This window comes from Scyliorhinus canicula, chromosome 18 (assembly GCF_902713615.1).
Source record: "Scyliorhinus canicula chromosome 18, sScyCan1.1, whole genome shotgun sequence".
NCBI lineage: Eukaryota > Metazoa > Chordata > Chondrichthyes > Carcharhiniformes > Scyliorhinidae > Scyliorhinus > Scyliorhinus canicula.
The window spans coordinates 1973489-1988106 of NC_052163.1; the positions used below are offsets into that span (position 1 = coordinate 1973489).

Here is a 14618-nt window from a genome sequence, read left to right on the forward strand (position 1 = left end):
AACGGGTCCCAGTATCTAACACAGCGCCATTACTGACCTGGTCCCAGTATCTAACACAGCGCCATTACTGAACGGGTCCCAGTATCTAACACAGCGCCATTACTGACCTGGTCCCAGTATCTAACACAGCGCCATTACTGACCTGGTCCCAGTATCTAACACAGCGCCATTACTGACCTGGTCCCAGTATCTAACACAGCGCCATTACTGACCTGGTCCCAGTACCTGACCCGGTTCACCCTGAGCTACCTGACTTGTGAGTAAACCTCACCTCAGGAAGCTGGGGGTGAGGGAATGTGGGAGGGAAAAGCAGCAGTGATAATTAGCTTCTGCCATGATTTGTGTTGAACTGGGTTTCAGCAGATCTCGTGCTCCAGCTTTTTGTGTCTCACTCATCTCCCTTTATTCATCCCTCTTCCTCCTGCCTCTATCCCGACAAGCACAATGTCGTGTCATTCTCCACCGTCTTCACCACCATTAACTCATTGAGAGGGAAATGTATTTTTCAGTATGTTTGTTGAGTGTGAGCCAGACTTTGGTGATGGGAACAGAACAGCAGTCAGGCCCTTTAACAGTTAGACCCCTGCTTTCAGCGGACCTTGGTAGTGTTGCTGGAAAGTGAGTAATTGGGGGAGTTAGGGGCTTATCCAATTTACATGCCTGAATCTTTCCTTGTGTGCTTAAACTCCCGAGGGTATATCTCTCCCTGCTAATCAAGATCATCAAAACAACCAGTCATCTGGTCATTATCACATTGCTGTTTGTGGGATCTCGCTAGTTAACTGCGTGTTTCCGACATTATCACTGGCTGCACTTTAAAAAGTACGTCACTGGCTGTAAAGTACTTTGAAACATTCAGGGGCTGCGAAAGGGATTATATAAATGCAAGTCTGTCTTGCGGTCTTTCCCTCTCCCTGATGCATGTGGTTTGTGCCCCTTGTATGTTCTGTGTCTTTTCATTGTTCTCCCTCTTCTTGTACAGGGCTCTTCATGTTTCTCACCTGCTGTATGAGCCGGGCATTCTGTATGCTCAAGGCCTCAAGGTTGATACACGTCAACATGCTTGACCATGTACTCTGTTGTTCTCTGTCCTTCTTCGAATCGACTCCCACTGGGAGGTTACTGAATCGCTTTGGGAAAGATATGGATACGATTGATGTCAGCATTCCTGAGAGCATTGACATATGGATCCGTTGCCTCTTGTACACACTCGTAGTTCTGCTCATTTGCTGTTCATTGAGTCCAGCCTTTCTCCTAGTGATTGTCCCTTTGCTGCTCTGCTATTGGCTGGTTCAGGTAAATATCACGGAGCTCTCAGCTGGCAGGATATGGGAATCGCAGTGAGAATTAGACATAGACATATAACATACAGAGCAGAAGGAGGCATTCGGCCCATCGACCTGCACATCTGTGGGAGGAAACCGGAGCACCCGGAGGAAACCCACGCAGACACAGGGAGAACGTGCAGACACCGCACAGACAGTGACCCAGCCGGGAATCGAACCTGGGACCCTGGTGCTGTGAAGCCACTGTGCGACCATGCTGCCCAGATTTGGCCATGTTTTAAGTGAATTATGCTTTTAAGAGAGATCCTGCTGCTCTCTGTGGAATGAGGGAGGATCCCATCTTCCAGTTCATTCCCCACCTCCTCTCTACAGTTCCCAGATTATCTCCAAATCGTGTTTGACCCCCCCCCCCCCCCCCCCCCCCCCCCCTAATCATCACAAGTTAATTGTACCTGAGCTCTGCCTGGATCCTGTCGTTGGGAAAGGAAAATCTAATCCCTCCAGTCACCTCCACAGGGCCTCAGTGACCCCAATCCCTGACTGGGAAGATTTAAAATCTGCCCTCTCCAGGTGAAGGTCTGTGAGTGGCAGGACCACCTTGAATCAGTAATTACATAGGCAGGGAACCGATGTTCCACATAAACACCTCCCCAGACTAGTGTCCAAATGCCTTAACCAACCCCAGCTATCCATCAGAACACAGACATTTTGCTTAATAATTATCTGCAACTTGCAACAAGCAAATGGTTAATGTTGTGGGCGTGGTATCTCTCTCTGGGGATGAGTGACTATCCAGACAGGTCTGCGTGATTAGATACTTGCCTGTTTTTGACAGCAGTATTATCAAGACTTGACTCCTCGGAATTGTTCCTTCTAAACTCCAAATGCCCTGCCCTGTCCTAACCGTTCTCTCCCTTCAGTTGGTCAGTTACCTCCTAGTCACAAGGTTCTAGGGGCCTCACGGTAGCATGGTGGTTAGCATAAATGCTTCACAGCTCCAGGGTCCCAGTTTCGATTCCCGGCTGGGTCACTGTCTGTGCGGAGTCTGCACGTCCTCCCCGTGTGTGCATGGGTTTCCTCCGGGTGCTCCGGTTTCCTCCCACAGTCCAAAGATGTGCGGGTTAAGTGGATTGGCCATGACAAATTGCCCGTAGTGTCCTAAAAAGTAAGGTTAAGCGGGGTGTTGTTGGGTTACGGGTATAGGGTGGATACGTGGGTTTGAGTAGGGTGATCATTGCTCGGCACAACATCGAGGGCCGAAGGGCCTGTTCTGTGCTGTACTGTTCTATGTTCTATGTTCTGGGTTCAAGACCCACTCCAGGACTTGAACACAAAATACCAGGGTGACACGCCAGTGTAGTACTGAGGGAGTGCCGCACTGTCAGAGGGTCAGTACTGAGGGAGTGCTGCACTGTCAGAGGGTCAGTACTGAGGGAGTGCCGCACTGTCAGAGGGTCAGTACTGAGGGAGTGCTGCACTGTCAGAGGGTCAGTACTGAGGGAGTGCTGCACTGTCAGAGGGTCAGTACTGAGGGAGTGCCGCACTGTCAGAGGGTCAGTACTGAGGGAGTGCTGCACTGTCAGAGGGTCAGTACTGAGAGAGTGCTGCACTGTCAGAGGGTCAGTACTGAGGGAGAGCCGCAATGTCAGAGGGTCAGTACTGAGGGAGTGCTGCTCTGTCAGAGGGTCAGTACTGAGGGAGTGCTGCACTGTCAGAGGGTCAGTACTGAGGGAGTGCCGCACTGTCAGAGGGTCAGTACTGAGGGAGTGCCGCACTGTCAGAGGGTCAGTACTGAGGGAGTGCTGCACTGTCAGAGGGTCAGTACTGAGGCAGTGCTGCACTGTCACAGGGTCAGTACTGAGGGAGTGCTGCACTGTCAGAGGGTCAGTACTGAGGGAGTGCTGCACTGTCAGAGGGTCAGTACTGAGGGAGTGCTGCACTGTCAGAGGGTCAGTACTGAGAGAGTGCCGCACTGTCAGAGGGTCAGTACTGAGGGAGTGCCGCACTGTCAGAGGGTCAGTACTGAGGGAGTGCTGCACTGTCAGAGGGTCAGTACTGAGGGAGTGCCGCACTGTCAGAGGGTCAGTACTGAGGGAGTGCCGCACTGTCAGAGGGTCAGTACTGAGGGAGTGCCGCACTGTCAGAGGGTCAGTACTGAGGGAGTGCCGCACTGTCAGAGGGTCAGTACTGAGGGAGTGCCGCACTGTCAGAGGGTCAGTACTGAGGGAGTGCCGCACTGTCAGAGGGCCAGTACTGAGGGAGTGCCGCACTGTCAGAGGGTCAGTACTGAGGGAGTGCCGCACTGTCAGAGGGTCAGTAGTGAGGGAGTGCCGCACTGTCAGAGGGTCAGTAGTGAGGGAGTGCTGCACTGTCAGAGGGTCAGTACTGAGGGAGCGCCACACGTTTTGAATGGGACTTCAAACCAAGGCTCCTGTCTACTTGGGAGGGTGTAGAAGATCCCATGGGGCTGTTTTGGTGGAGCAGGGAAAGCTGGTGAATTAGGACCCAGCAAAGGGGGATGGGGTGGTGGTTGTTGGGGAACATAGTGCTCCAAAACCAGGCTCCCCTTTGCTGAGGCTGCCAGGGTTTATTTGGCAGTCTCCCCACACAGCAGGGCTCGTCAACCATTTGTAAAACACCCACAGAGGCAGGAAGAGGCCCTGAGTCTTCAGTGGCTCAGTTAGACTCCCCGTAACGTGGTCATTTGTGATCGTTGCTACCTCTCGGAAAATGGCCTCCCCTTCCCATCCTAGTTCAGGCTAGTAAAATACAGCCCATTCTTTCACAGGACTGTCTTCCCCAGGTCCAGGGGCCAGCTGTCTCGCCTCTGTTACCATCACTACGGAACCTCCTTCTATTCTCCGTTTTTGACTATCAGTTTTACCGTTGCTTCTCCCCAACCTCGTGTCTGCTTCAGTGGAATAGCTTCGTTTGGTCCAGTCTGCCCTGTCCAACTGTCGAGCCATTGGTCTGTTCCTCAGCGACATGATCTGCTGATATAGAGATCTGTTTCCCCAGCACCCTCCCTCTTCCTCAGCGACATGATCTGCTGATATAGAGATCTGTTTCCCCAGCACCCTCCTTCCTCAGCGACATGATCTGCTGATATAGAGATCCGTTTCCCCAGCACCCTCCCTCTTCCTCAGCGACATGATCTGCTGATATAGAGATCCCTTTCCCCAGCACCCTCCCTCTTCCAACTCTTTCTCACTCTCTATCCCTGCTTGTCTTGGATAAGCGACAATTTCCTCCGTTTTAATGTCGGGTCTTTGTCCCTCCACCCACTCCATTCCTCTCCCAGGAACTGAGGCAGGAACAGACTGTTTTAATATCTGTGCCATATCTCATAGAATGGTTACAGCAGAGGATCTCAAGTTGTTTCCGACCGTCTGTGCCATCTCTAAGATGGCTTATTTTCACCTCTAACATTGACTTCTTTCTTGCTGCAGCTTATCCGCTGAGGCCGTCATTTCTGCCTTTGTTACGTCTCGACCCGCCTATTCCATTCAGTCCTCGGTGATGACACATTCTACCCTCTAAACCTCAGCTCACCAAGATTCAAAACCAAGTCCCAGTCGGTTCCTGTACCCTGTGTCATGTGAGAGTACCTTTAAGAAATGGGTTTTTATTACTCCAGTGATGTCAGAGAGTGGGTGGAGCTGGGCTGTCTGTCAGCTTTTTACTTTCGTTTTAGGCTGTTTGCTGCAGGGTGTGTTTTAGTTTTGTTTTCAGAGCTGGATAGCTGCAGTCAGAGCCAGAAGGGGTATTAGAGTCTCTCTCTGTAATATAAAGACTGTAAATCGATCCTGGTGATTTAAAACTAATAACAGTAGTGACTTTAACCTGATGTGCTTCTGGTAAAAGGTGTTTTAAGTCTTCTGGATGTTAAAAGGCCAGCTTAAGGATTACTTAGTAGTGTTGTCTTTGGGGGTTGTATTTGAATTGATGGTTGCTAAGATGTTCACTGTATGTTTTAAAAAGGTTAACTTGAGTTCATAGAATAAACATTGTTTTGCTTTAAAAAATACTTTTCCATTTCTGCTGTACCACCCCTGTAGAGTGGGCCGTGTGCTCCCCATACCACAATCTAGTAAACGTTGTGGGTCAGGTGAACCCCATGATACACTTTGGGATTCTCTAAACCCTGGCCCATAACTCCTGTACCCCCTGTCCTCCTGTACCCCCTGTCCTCCTGTACCCCCTCTCCTCCTGTACCCCCTGTCCTCCTGTACCCCCTCTCCTCCTGTACCCCCTGTCCTCCTGTACCCCCTGTCCTCCTGTACCCCCTGTCCTCCTGTACCCCCTGTCCTCCTGGACCCCCTCTCCTCCTGTACCCCCTCTCCTCCTGTACCCCCTGTCCTCCTGTACCCCCCTCTCCTCCTGTACCCCCTCTCCTCCTGTACCCCCTCTCCTCCTGTACCCCCTGTCCTCCTGGACCCCCTGTCCTCCTGTACCCCCTGTCCTCCTGTACCCCCTGTCCTCCTGTACCCCCTGTCCTCCTGTACCCCCTGTCCTCCTGTACCCCCTGTCCTCCTATACCCCCTGTCCTGTAATTGCTCCCAGCCCAGCAACCCTTCAATTTTAAAATTCTCAACCTTGTTTTCTAATCCCTCCATCCACTTACCCCTCCCTTTCTCTCTAATCTCTCAGCCCCCGGAGATATCTGGGCTCCTCTTCCCCAATTATAACCATTGATGGACGATGGCCCAATCTCTGCGTTCCTCTCCCTGCGTCTCTCTGCTTCTCGACATCTTGATCCTTCTTTAAGATGCTCGTTCTAACCCAAGTTTGCCAAAGCTTAGACCATAAGACATGTAGTCATTCGGTAATTCGTCCTCTTCGCTCCTCTTTTTGCTGGTTTGATTGATGACTTTTCCGTCCGGTAACTTGGGACATTATCCTTCATTGGGGGAAGTTGTTCTGGTTGAGGGGTGAATTCCAGCAATTCTCATTGGCTGATTAGCTTCAATCTGAATTTACAGTTCACAATCCTTTTTTATCCAATGAAGGGGCAATTTAACGTGGCCAATCCACCTACCCTGCACATCTTTGTGTTGTGGGGGTGTAGCGGTTCTACGTGGCTACACAGACACGGGGAGAATGTGCAAACTCCACACGGACAGGGACCCAGTGCCAGGATCGAACCTGGGACCTCGGCGCCGTGAAACAGCAGTGCTAACCACTCCGCCAACGTGCCACCCCTTCTCACAGTTCAATGTTGTCTAATCTAACCATGTCAGGCTTTTCTGAGCTTCCAGTTGGAATGGCTTTCTCTCCTAACCGAGCTTCTCCAGCACTGTTTTCTGAGGGAGATAGGCTCAGCTGGAATGGACTAATTGACCAGGAATCCTTCCCTGATCAGCTTCCAGTGGCCTGATAGTTCATAGAATAAACATTGTTTTGCTTTATAAAATATTTTTCCATTTCTGCTGTCCCACACCTGTAGAGTGGGCCGTGTGCTCCCCATACCACAATCTAGTAAACGTCGAGAGTCAGGTGAACTCCATGATACACTTTGGGGTTCTCTAGACCCTGGCCCATAACAGTATCTGTTCAGAGAGTTCCCCTGGGCTGTTCTTCCCCACACACAGTAATCATCCTGCTGCCCTGTGCACCCTCCCCCAGCTACTGTCACTCCTGCTGATAGCCCGGGGGGTGGGGGGTTACTGCTGCAGGTCACCCTGACTGTAACTCTTCCCCTGATTTCTCTCTCTTTGCAGTAACCAGTGCTCCTGTTGATCTCTGTGCGGTTTTTGTTAGACTGTCTGACCGTATTGTTGCCAATCAGCTTGATTTTGATGATGCAACACAGTCTCCCTCATTCTAACCACCATTGTTATGAATTTGTCTTGTTAACTGGCAGCGGTTCTACGTGGCAACATCACGGCAGCTGAAACGCTTGGAGTCCGTCAGCCGCTCACCAATCTACTCCCACTTCTCAGAAACCATCACTGGCTGTAGCGTCATCCGAGCCTACGGTAGGCAAAGCAGCTTCATCCGAATGAACAACAACAAAGTGGATGCAAACCAGAAGAGTTACTACCCAGGTATCGTATCAAACAGGTGAGACACCGACACTAACACTTCCTGATCCTCCTGTACAGAAACAAACCATTCAGCCATCAGCTTGGTGCTGGTTTTTGTTCTCCATATGAATCTCCTCCCACCCCTACACCTCATTCTCCCACCCCTACACCTCATTCTCCCACCCCTACACCTCATTCTCCCACTCCTACACCTCATTCTCCCACCCCTACACCTCATTCTCCCATCCCTACACCTCATTCTCCCACCCCTACACCTCATTCTCCCACCCCTACACCTCATTCTCCCACCCCACACCTCATTCTCCCACCCCACACCTCATTCTCCCACCCCACACCTCATTCTCCCACCCCTACATCTCATTCTCCCACCCCTACACCTCATTCTCCCATCCCTACACCTCATTCTCCCATCCCTACACCTCATTCTCCCACCCCTACACCTCACTCTCCCACCCCTACACCTCATTCTCCCATCCCTACACCTCATTCTGCCACCCCTACACCTCATTCTCCCACCCGTACACCTCATTCTCCCATCCCTACACCTCATTCTGCCACCCCTACACCTCATTCTCCCATCCCTACACCTCATTCTCCCACCCCTACACCTCATTCTCCCACCCCTACACCTCATTCTCCCACCCCTACACCTCATTCTCCCACCCCTACACCTCATTCTCCCACCCCTACACCTCATTCTCCCACCCCTACACCTCATTCTCCCATCCCTACACCTCATTCTCCCACCCCTACACCTCATTCTCCCACCCCTACACCTCATTCTCCCACCCCTACACCTCATTCTCCCACCCCTACACCTCATTCTCCCACCCCTACACCTCATTCTCCCACCCCTACACCTCATTCTCCCACCCCTACACCTCATTCTCCCATCCCTACACCTCATTCTGCCACCCCTACACCTCATTCTCCCACCCCTACACCTCATTGTCCCATCCCTACACCTCATTCTCCCATCCCTACACCTCATTCTCCCACCCCTACACCTCATTCTCCCACCCCACACCTCATTCTCCCACCCCTACACCTCATTCTCCCACCCCTACACCTCATTCTCCCACCCCACACCTCATTCTCCCACCCCTACACCTCATTCTCCCACCCCTACACCTCATTCTCCCATCCCTACACCTCATTCTCCCATCCCTACACCTCATTCTCCCACCCCTACACCTCATTCTCCCACCCCTACACCTCATTCTCCCATCCCTACACCTCATTCTGCCACCCCTACACCTCATTCTCCCATCCCTACACCTCATTCTCCCATCCCTACACCTCATTCTCCCATCCCTACACCTCATTCTCCCATCCCTACACCTCATTCTCCCATCCCTACACCTCATTCTCCCACCCCTACACCTCATTCTCCCATCCCTACACCTCATTCTCCCATCCCTACACCTCATTCTCCCACCCCTGCACCTCATTCTCCCACCCCTACACCTCATTCTCCCACCCCTACACCTCATTCTCCCACCCCTACACCTCATTCTCCCACCTCTACACCTCATTCTCCCACCCCTACACCTCATTCTCCCACCCCTACACCTCATTCTCCCACCCCTACACCTCATTCTCCCACCCCCACACCTCATTCTCCCACCCCTACACCTCATTCTCCCACCCCTACACCTCATTCTCCCATCCCTAAACCTCATTCTCCCACCCCTACACATTTATCCAACTTCCCCTTCAACCTTTCATAGAATTATTTCATAGAATTTACAGTGCAGAAGGAGGCCATTCGGCCCATCGAGTCTGCACCGGCTCTTGGAAAGAGCACCCTACCCAAGGTCAACACCTCCACCCTATCCCCATAGCCCAGTAACCCCACCCAACACTAAGGGCAATTTTGGACACTAAGGGCAAATTATCATGGCCAATCCACCTAACCTGCACATCTTTGGACTGTGGGAGGAAACCGGAGCACCCGGAGGAAACCCACGCAGACACGGGGAGGATGTGCAGACTCCGCACAGACAGTGACCCAAGCCGGGAATCAAACCTGGGACCCTGGAGCTGTGAAGCAATTGTGCTAACCACAATGCTACCGTGCTGCACTGTCCACACTATTCACCTCTGCCGCTCTCTGTGGGAGCCAGTTCCACATTCCCCGCCACTCTGGATAAAGGTGTTTCTCCTGAATTCCCGATTGGATTTATTAGTGACCGTCTATTATTTATTGCCCCTAGTTAAAGTCTTCCCCACAAATGGAAATATCTCTAGGCCTACCCTGTCAAACCCTTCCAGAATTTTAAAGAGCTCTATCAGGTCACTGCACCCAGGGCGGCACTGAGGGGGAGTGGTTAGCACTGCTGCCTCACGGCGCGAGGACCCGGATTGGAATCCCAGCCCCGGGTCACTGTCCGTGTGGAGTTTGTACATTCTCCCCGTGTCTGCATGGGTCTCACCCCCACAGTCCAAAGATGTGCAGAGGAAGTGGATTGGCCACACTCAATTGACCTTAATTGGAAAAATAAATAATTGGGTACTCTAAATGTATTTTTTAAAAGGTCACTGCACCCACTTCAGCTTTTCCTGATCTAACCTCTTACTGAATCTGCTCTGCACCTTCTCCAGCCTCTCTATGTCCTTGATATTATAGAATGACAAGAATTGGTCACAAAATTCCAAGCAAGATCTCACCAACGTTTGGTACAAGTTTAACGTAACATCTTTTCAATGCTATCCCTCTGCTTTTTACCGTGCAGAAACCCAGGAAGAGTGTGATACAGTGCAGGCTCTGCTTCTACTCCTAACTGTCCTTCCTGTTCTTCAGGTGGCTTGGGATCCGGATCGAGTTTATTGGGAATTGTATCGTCCTATTTGCTGCTCTGTTCGCTGTGATCGGCAGAGCTCACCTGAACCCAGGGATTGTCGGCCTCTCGGTTTCCTACGCCCTACAGGTAAGGTCCCCGCACACCCACACAAACTGCAAAAGATTGCTCGTGCTTGGCAAAAAGTTAGGACGTAGACTTTCACAACCTCAAGATGTCTCAAATGGTGTTGAACTGATACACGATCTGCTCTCTCAGCTGTCTGGAAAACAATCCACAGCATGGTTCAGGAGAGAACATCGGAATAGGAAGTGGCATTTAGCCCCCTGATCTAATCAATAAGATCATGGCTGATTTGTAACCAAACTCCATACACCTAACTTTGCCTCCTATTCCTTAACAGTTTGGGTTAACCAATATTTATCAATCACATATTTTAACTTAACATTGATCCAGAATCAATTCAAGTGTTTCCTCATTTCACTGCCGGAAGATCCAGTTGTAATTTTTGGTCCCTGGTCCTAGCTTCCCAAACCAGACAGTTTCAGGTCAGTAACCTTTCATCAGAAGGTTAACCACCTGAAATGTTAACTCTTTCTCTCTCCAGACGCTGCCAACCCTACCTGGTTTATCCAGTATTTTCTGTTTCTATTTCCGATTCCAGCATCAGCAGTATTTTGATTTTACAACAGTTTCTATCTACTCTGTTCCCTTCAATATCCTGAAAACTTTGATCAATTCATCCTGAAATCTTCTAAATCATCTACATTAGCGATTCCGGCCAGACCTCAGAATACAGCTGACATATCTGTCGTCTGTACAACTCATTAATGTACCAGGGTGCCTGGCAATTATACCACAGGAGCATTCTTAACACCAGTCAGTTACCTGTCGGATTTTGCTGATTTCCACCAGAAATTGCTGCGTTTTGAAACAACACAAACAGAACATTCCCTCTGATTATACAGGTCACTATGTCCTTAAACTGGATGGTGAGGATGACGTCGGACCTGGAATCTAATATTGTGGCAGTAGAAAGAGTTAAAGAATATTCTGAAACCAAAACCGAGGTATGTCACTTACCGTGTTTCAGCATTTTGACATGGGGTGGGGCAGAGCTTCTTCAGTGTTGTTGGAGCTGCACTCATCCAGGCAAGTGGAGAGTATTCCATCACACTCCTGACTTGATCCAGGCTTTGGGGGAGGGGGGGGGGGGGGGGGGGGGGGTCAGGTGAGTTACTCTCCGTAGGATTCCCAGCCTTTGACCTGCCCTGGTAGCCACAGTATTAAAGTGGCTAGTCCCAGTTCAGTTTCTGATCAATGGTAACCCCCAGGATGTTGATTGCGGGGGATTCAGTGATGGTAATGCCATTGCATGTCAAGGAGATGATTAGATTCTCTCTTGTTAAAGATGGTATTTATATGATGTGAATGTAGCTTTTACTTTACTTTTTGTTTAGCTCACTGGGCTAAATCGCTGGCTTTGAAAGCAGACTAAGGCAGGACAGCAGCATGGTTCCATTCCCGTACCAGCCTCCCCGAACAGGTGCCGGAATGTGGCGACTAGGGGCTTTTCACAGTAACTTCATTGAAGCCTACTCGTGACAATAAGCGATTTTCATTTCATTTGTCAGGCCAAGCCTGGATATTGTCCAGGTCTTGCTGTATTTGGACATGAACTGCTTCATTATCTGAGAATATCGAATGGTGCTGAACATTGTGCTGTCATCAGTGAACACCCCCACTTCTGAGCTTGTGATAGAGGGAAGGTCATTGAAGCAGCTGAAGATGGCTGGGCAAGGTTGGCATGGTGGCGCAATGGTTAGCACTGCTGCCTCATGGCACTGAGGACCCGGGTTCAATCTCAGCCCCGGATCACTGTCCATGTGGAGTTTGCACATTCTCCCCGTGTCTGCGTGGGTTTCACCCCCACAACCCAAAGATGTGCAGGTTAGGTGGATTGGCCATGCTAAATTGCCCCTTCATTGGAGAAAAAAAGAATTGGGCACTTCAAATTTATCCAAAAAAAAGATGGTTGGGCCGAGGACACTACCCTGAGGAACTCCTGCAGTGATGTCCTGGAGCTGAGATGATTGACCTCCAACCACCACAACCATCTTCCTTTGTGCCGGGAATGACTCCAACCAGCGGAGAGTTTTCCCTGATTCCCATTGACTCCTTTTTGCTGCCTTGGTGTCAACGGCAATCATTCTTCTCACCTAACTAGTCATTCAGTATTTTTCTCCTCACTGTTTTGGACGAAGGTTGTGATGAGGAACTCAGTCTGGTACTGGAAAGCAGTATTCAAGACCCTTGTCGGAAACCTTTCAAAATTCTGTTGGGAGGTAGCTATCGAGCTGAGGAGAATTAGATGTGGCAGCATTGTGAATGGGGAACTTAGCACTAGGACAAGGAAGTGTAGACTAGGATCCTGACTCATTATTTCAATGCATTACCTCCCATTCCACCACCAACCTCACCACAGATCAAGAAATCTGGGCAGCACGGTAGCATGGTGGTTAGCATCAATGCTTCACAGCTCCAGGGTCCCAGGTTCGATTCCCGGCTGGGTCACTGTCTGTGTGGAGTCTGCACGTCCTCCCCGTGTGTGCATGGGTTTCCTCCGGGTGCTCCGGTTTCCTCCCTCAGTCCAAAGATGTGCGGGTTAGGTGGATTGGCCATGATAAATTGCCCGTAGTGTCCTAAAAAAAAGTAAGGTTAAGGTGGAGTTGTTGGGTTACGGGTATAGGGTAGATACGTGAGTTTGAGTAGGGTGATCATTGCTCGGCACAACATCGAGGGCCGAAGGGCCTGTTCTGTGCTGTACTGTTCTATGTTCTAAATGTGACTGGTGCCACGTGTAGACACAGAGTTGACCCAAATATCTAATTGCAGGCTCCGTGGGTGATCGAGAACAACCGCCCACCGCAATCCTGGCCGGAGGCGGGGAATGTGGAGTTCCATGGATACAGTGTGCGGTATAGAGAGGGGTTAGACTTGGTGCTTAAGAACCTCTCTCTGAATGTGCACGGTGGAGAAAAGGTGGGTGTGAATGACCAGAACCTCGGGGAACACGGTAAACCACCCAGTCCATAACGCTCACGGGCATTTTACTTCCTGTCTGTTTATCCAGTTACTGCTTTGCGATCACTTGGGTTTGGAAGGTGGAGAGATTATTTTACAGAGGTGTTTAAATGACAATGCCATTTGATATTGAAATGTGAGCACCACACTCCTGAATCCCTCGAGTGGGAGTTGCAATTTGCCTTGGGAGGAGTGGGAGGAGTGGGCGGAGAAAGAGGAGGTGTTGCCATGGGGGAGAGTGAGGTATCGGGATTGGATAGATAGGTGTAGCAATGCAGCGGATTTCTGGAAGGATCAGTAATAGAGGCCCACATACCAGGTATACCGAGGTACAGTGAGTATTGTTCTGCGTACAGACCAGACAGATCATTCCAGACATCAAAACAACATAGGGGACACAACGGTAATGTCACTGGCCCGGTGATGCCGGCGATCCCGAGGCCCGATGATCCCGAGGCCCGGTGATCCCGAGGCCCGGTGATCCCGAGGCCCGGTGATCCCGAGGCCCGGTGATCCCGAGGCCCGGTGATCCCAGCGATCCCGAGGCCCGGTGATGCCGAGGCCCGGTGATCCCAGCGATCCCGAGGCCCGGTAATGCCGAGGCCCGGTGATCCCAGCGATCCCGAGGCCCGGTGATGCCGAGGCCCAGTGATCCCGAGGCCCGGTGATCCCGAGGCCCGGTGATCCCAGCGATCCCGAGGCCCGGTGATGCCGAGGCCCAGTGATCCCGAGGCCCGGTGATGCCGAGGCCCGGTGATCCCGAGGCCCAGTGATCCCGAGGCCCGGTGATGCCGAGGCCCGGCGATCCCGGTGATCCTGAGGCCCGGTGATCCCGAGGCCCGGTGATCCCGAGGCCCAGTGATCCCGAGGCCCGGCCGAGGCCCGGTGATGCCGAGGCCCGGCGATCCCGAGGCCCGGTGATCCCGAGGCCCGGTGATCCCGAGGCCCGGCGATCCCGAGGCCCGGCGATCCCGAGGCCCGGCGATCCCGAGGCCCGGCGATCCCGAGACCCAGTGATCCCGAGGCCCGGCGATCCCGAGGCCCGGCCGAGGCCCGGTGATCCCGGTGATCCCGAGGCCCGGCGATCCCGAGGCCCGGTGATCCCGAGGCCCGGCGATCCCGAGGCCCGGTGATCCCGGTGATCCCGAGGCCCGGCGATCCCGAGACCCGGCCGAGTCCCGGTGATCCCGAGGCCCGGCGATCCCGAGGCCCGGCGATCCCGAGACCCAGCGATCCCGAGACCCGGCCGAGTCCCGGTGATCCCGAGGCCCGGCGATCCCGAGGCCCGGCGATCCCGAGACCCAGCGATCCCGAGACCCGGCCGAGTCCCGGTGATCCCGAGGCCCGGCGATCCCGAGACCCAGCGATCCCGAGACCCGGCCGAGTCCCGGTGATCCCGA

General features: G+C 52.1%; 1 protein-coding gene across 5 annotated transcripts in view; it reads left to right on the plus strand.

The window, feature by feature from the left end:
* abcc3 (ATP-binding cassette, sub-family C (CFTR/MRP), member 3) overlaps positions 1–14618 on the plus strand; it is a 183552-nt gene that overhangs the window by 157296 nt on the left and 11638 nt on the right. For 2 of the 5 annotated variants that reach the window (XM_038776531.1, XM_038776533.1), the window contains 5 exons: positions 983–1296; positions 7150–7349; positions 10137–10263; positions 11103–11204; positions 13030–13176. In XM_038776531.1, coding sequence (XP_038632459.1) covers positions 983–1296; positions 7150–7349; positions 10137–10263; positions 11103–11204; positions 13030–13176 — 890 coding nt within the window. Of the gene's footprint in view, positions 1–982; positions 1297–7149; positions 7350–10136; positions 10264–11102; positions 11205–13029; positions 13177–14618 lie in introns of those variants that run through there. The other 3 variants (XM_038776532.1, XM_038776534.1, XM_038776536.1) reach the window with 2 other exon arrangements.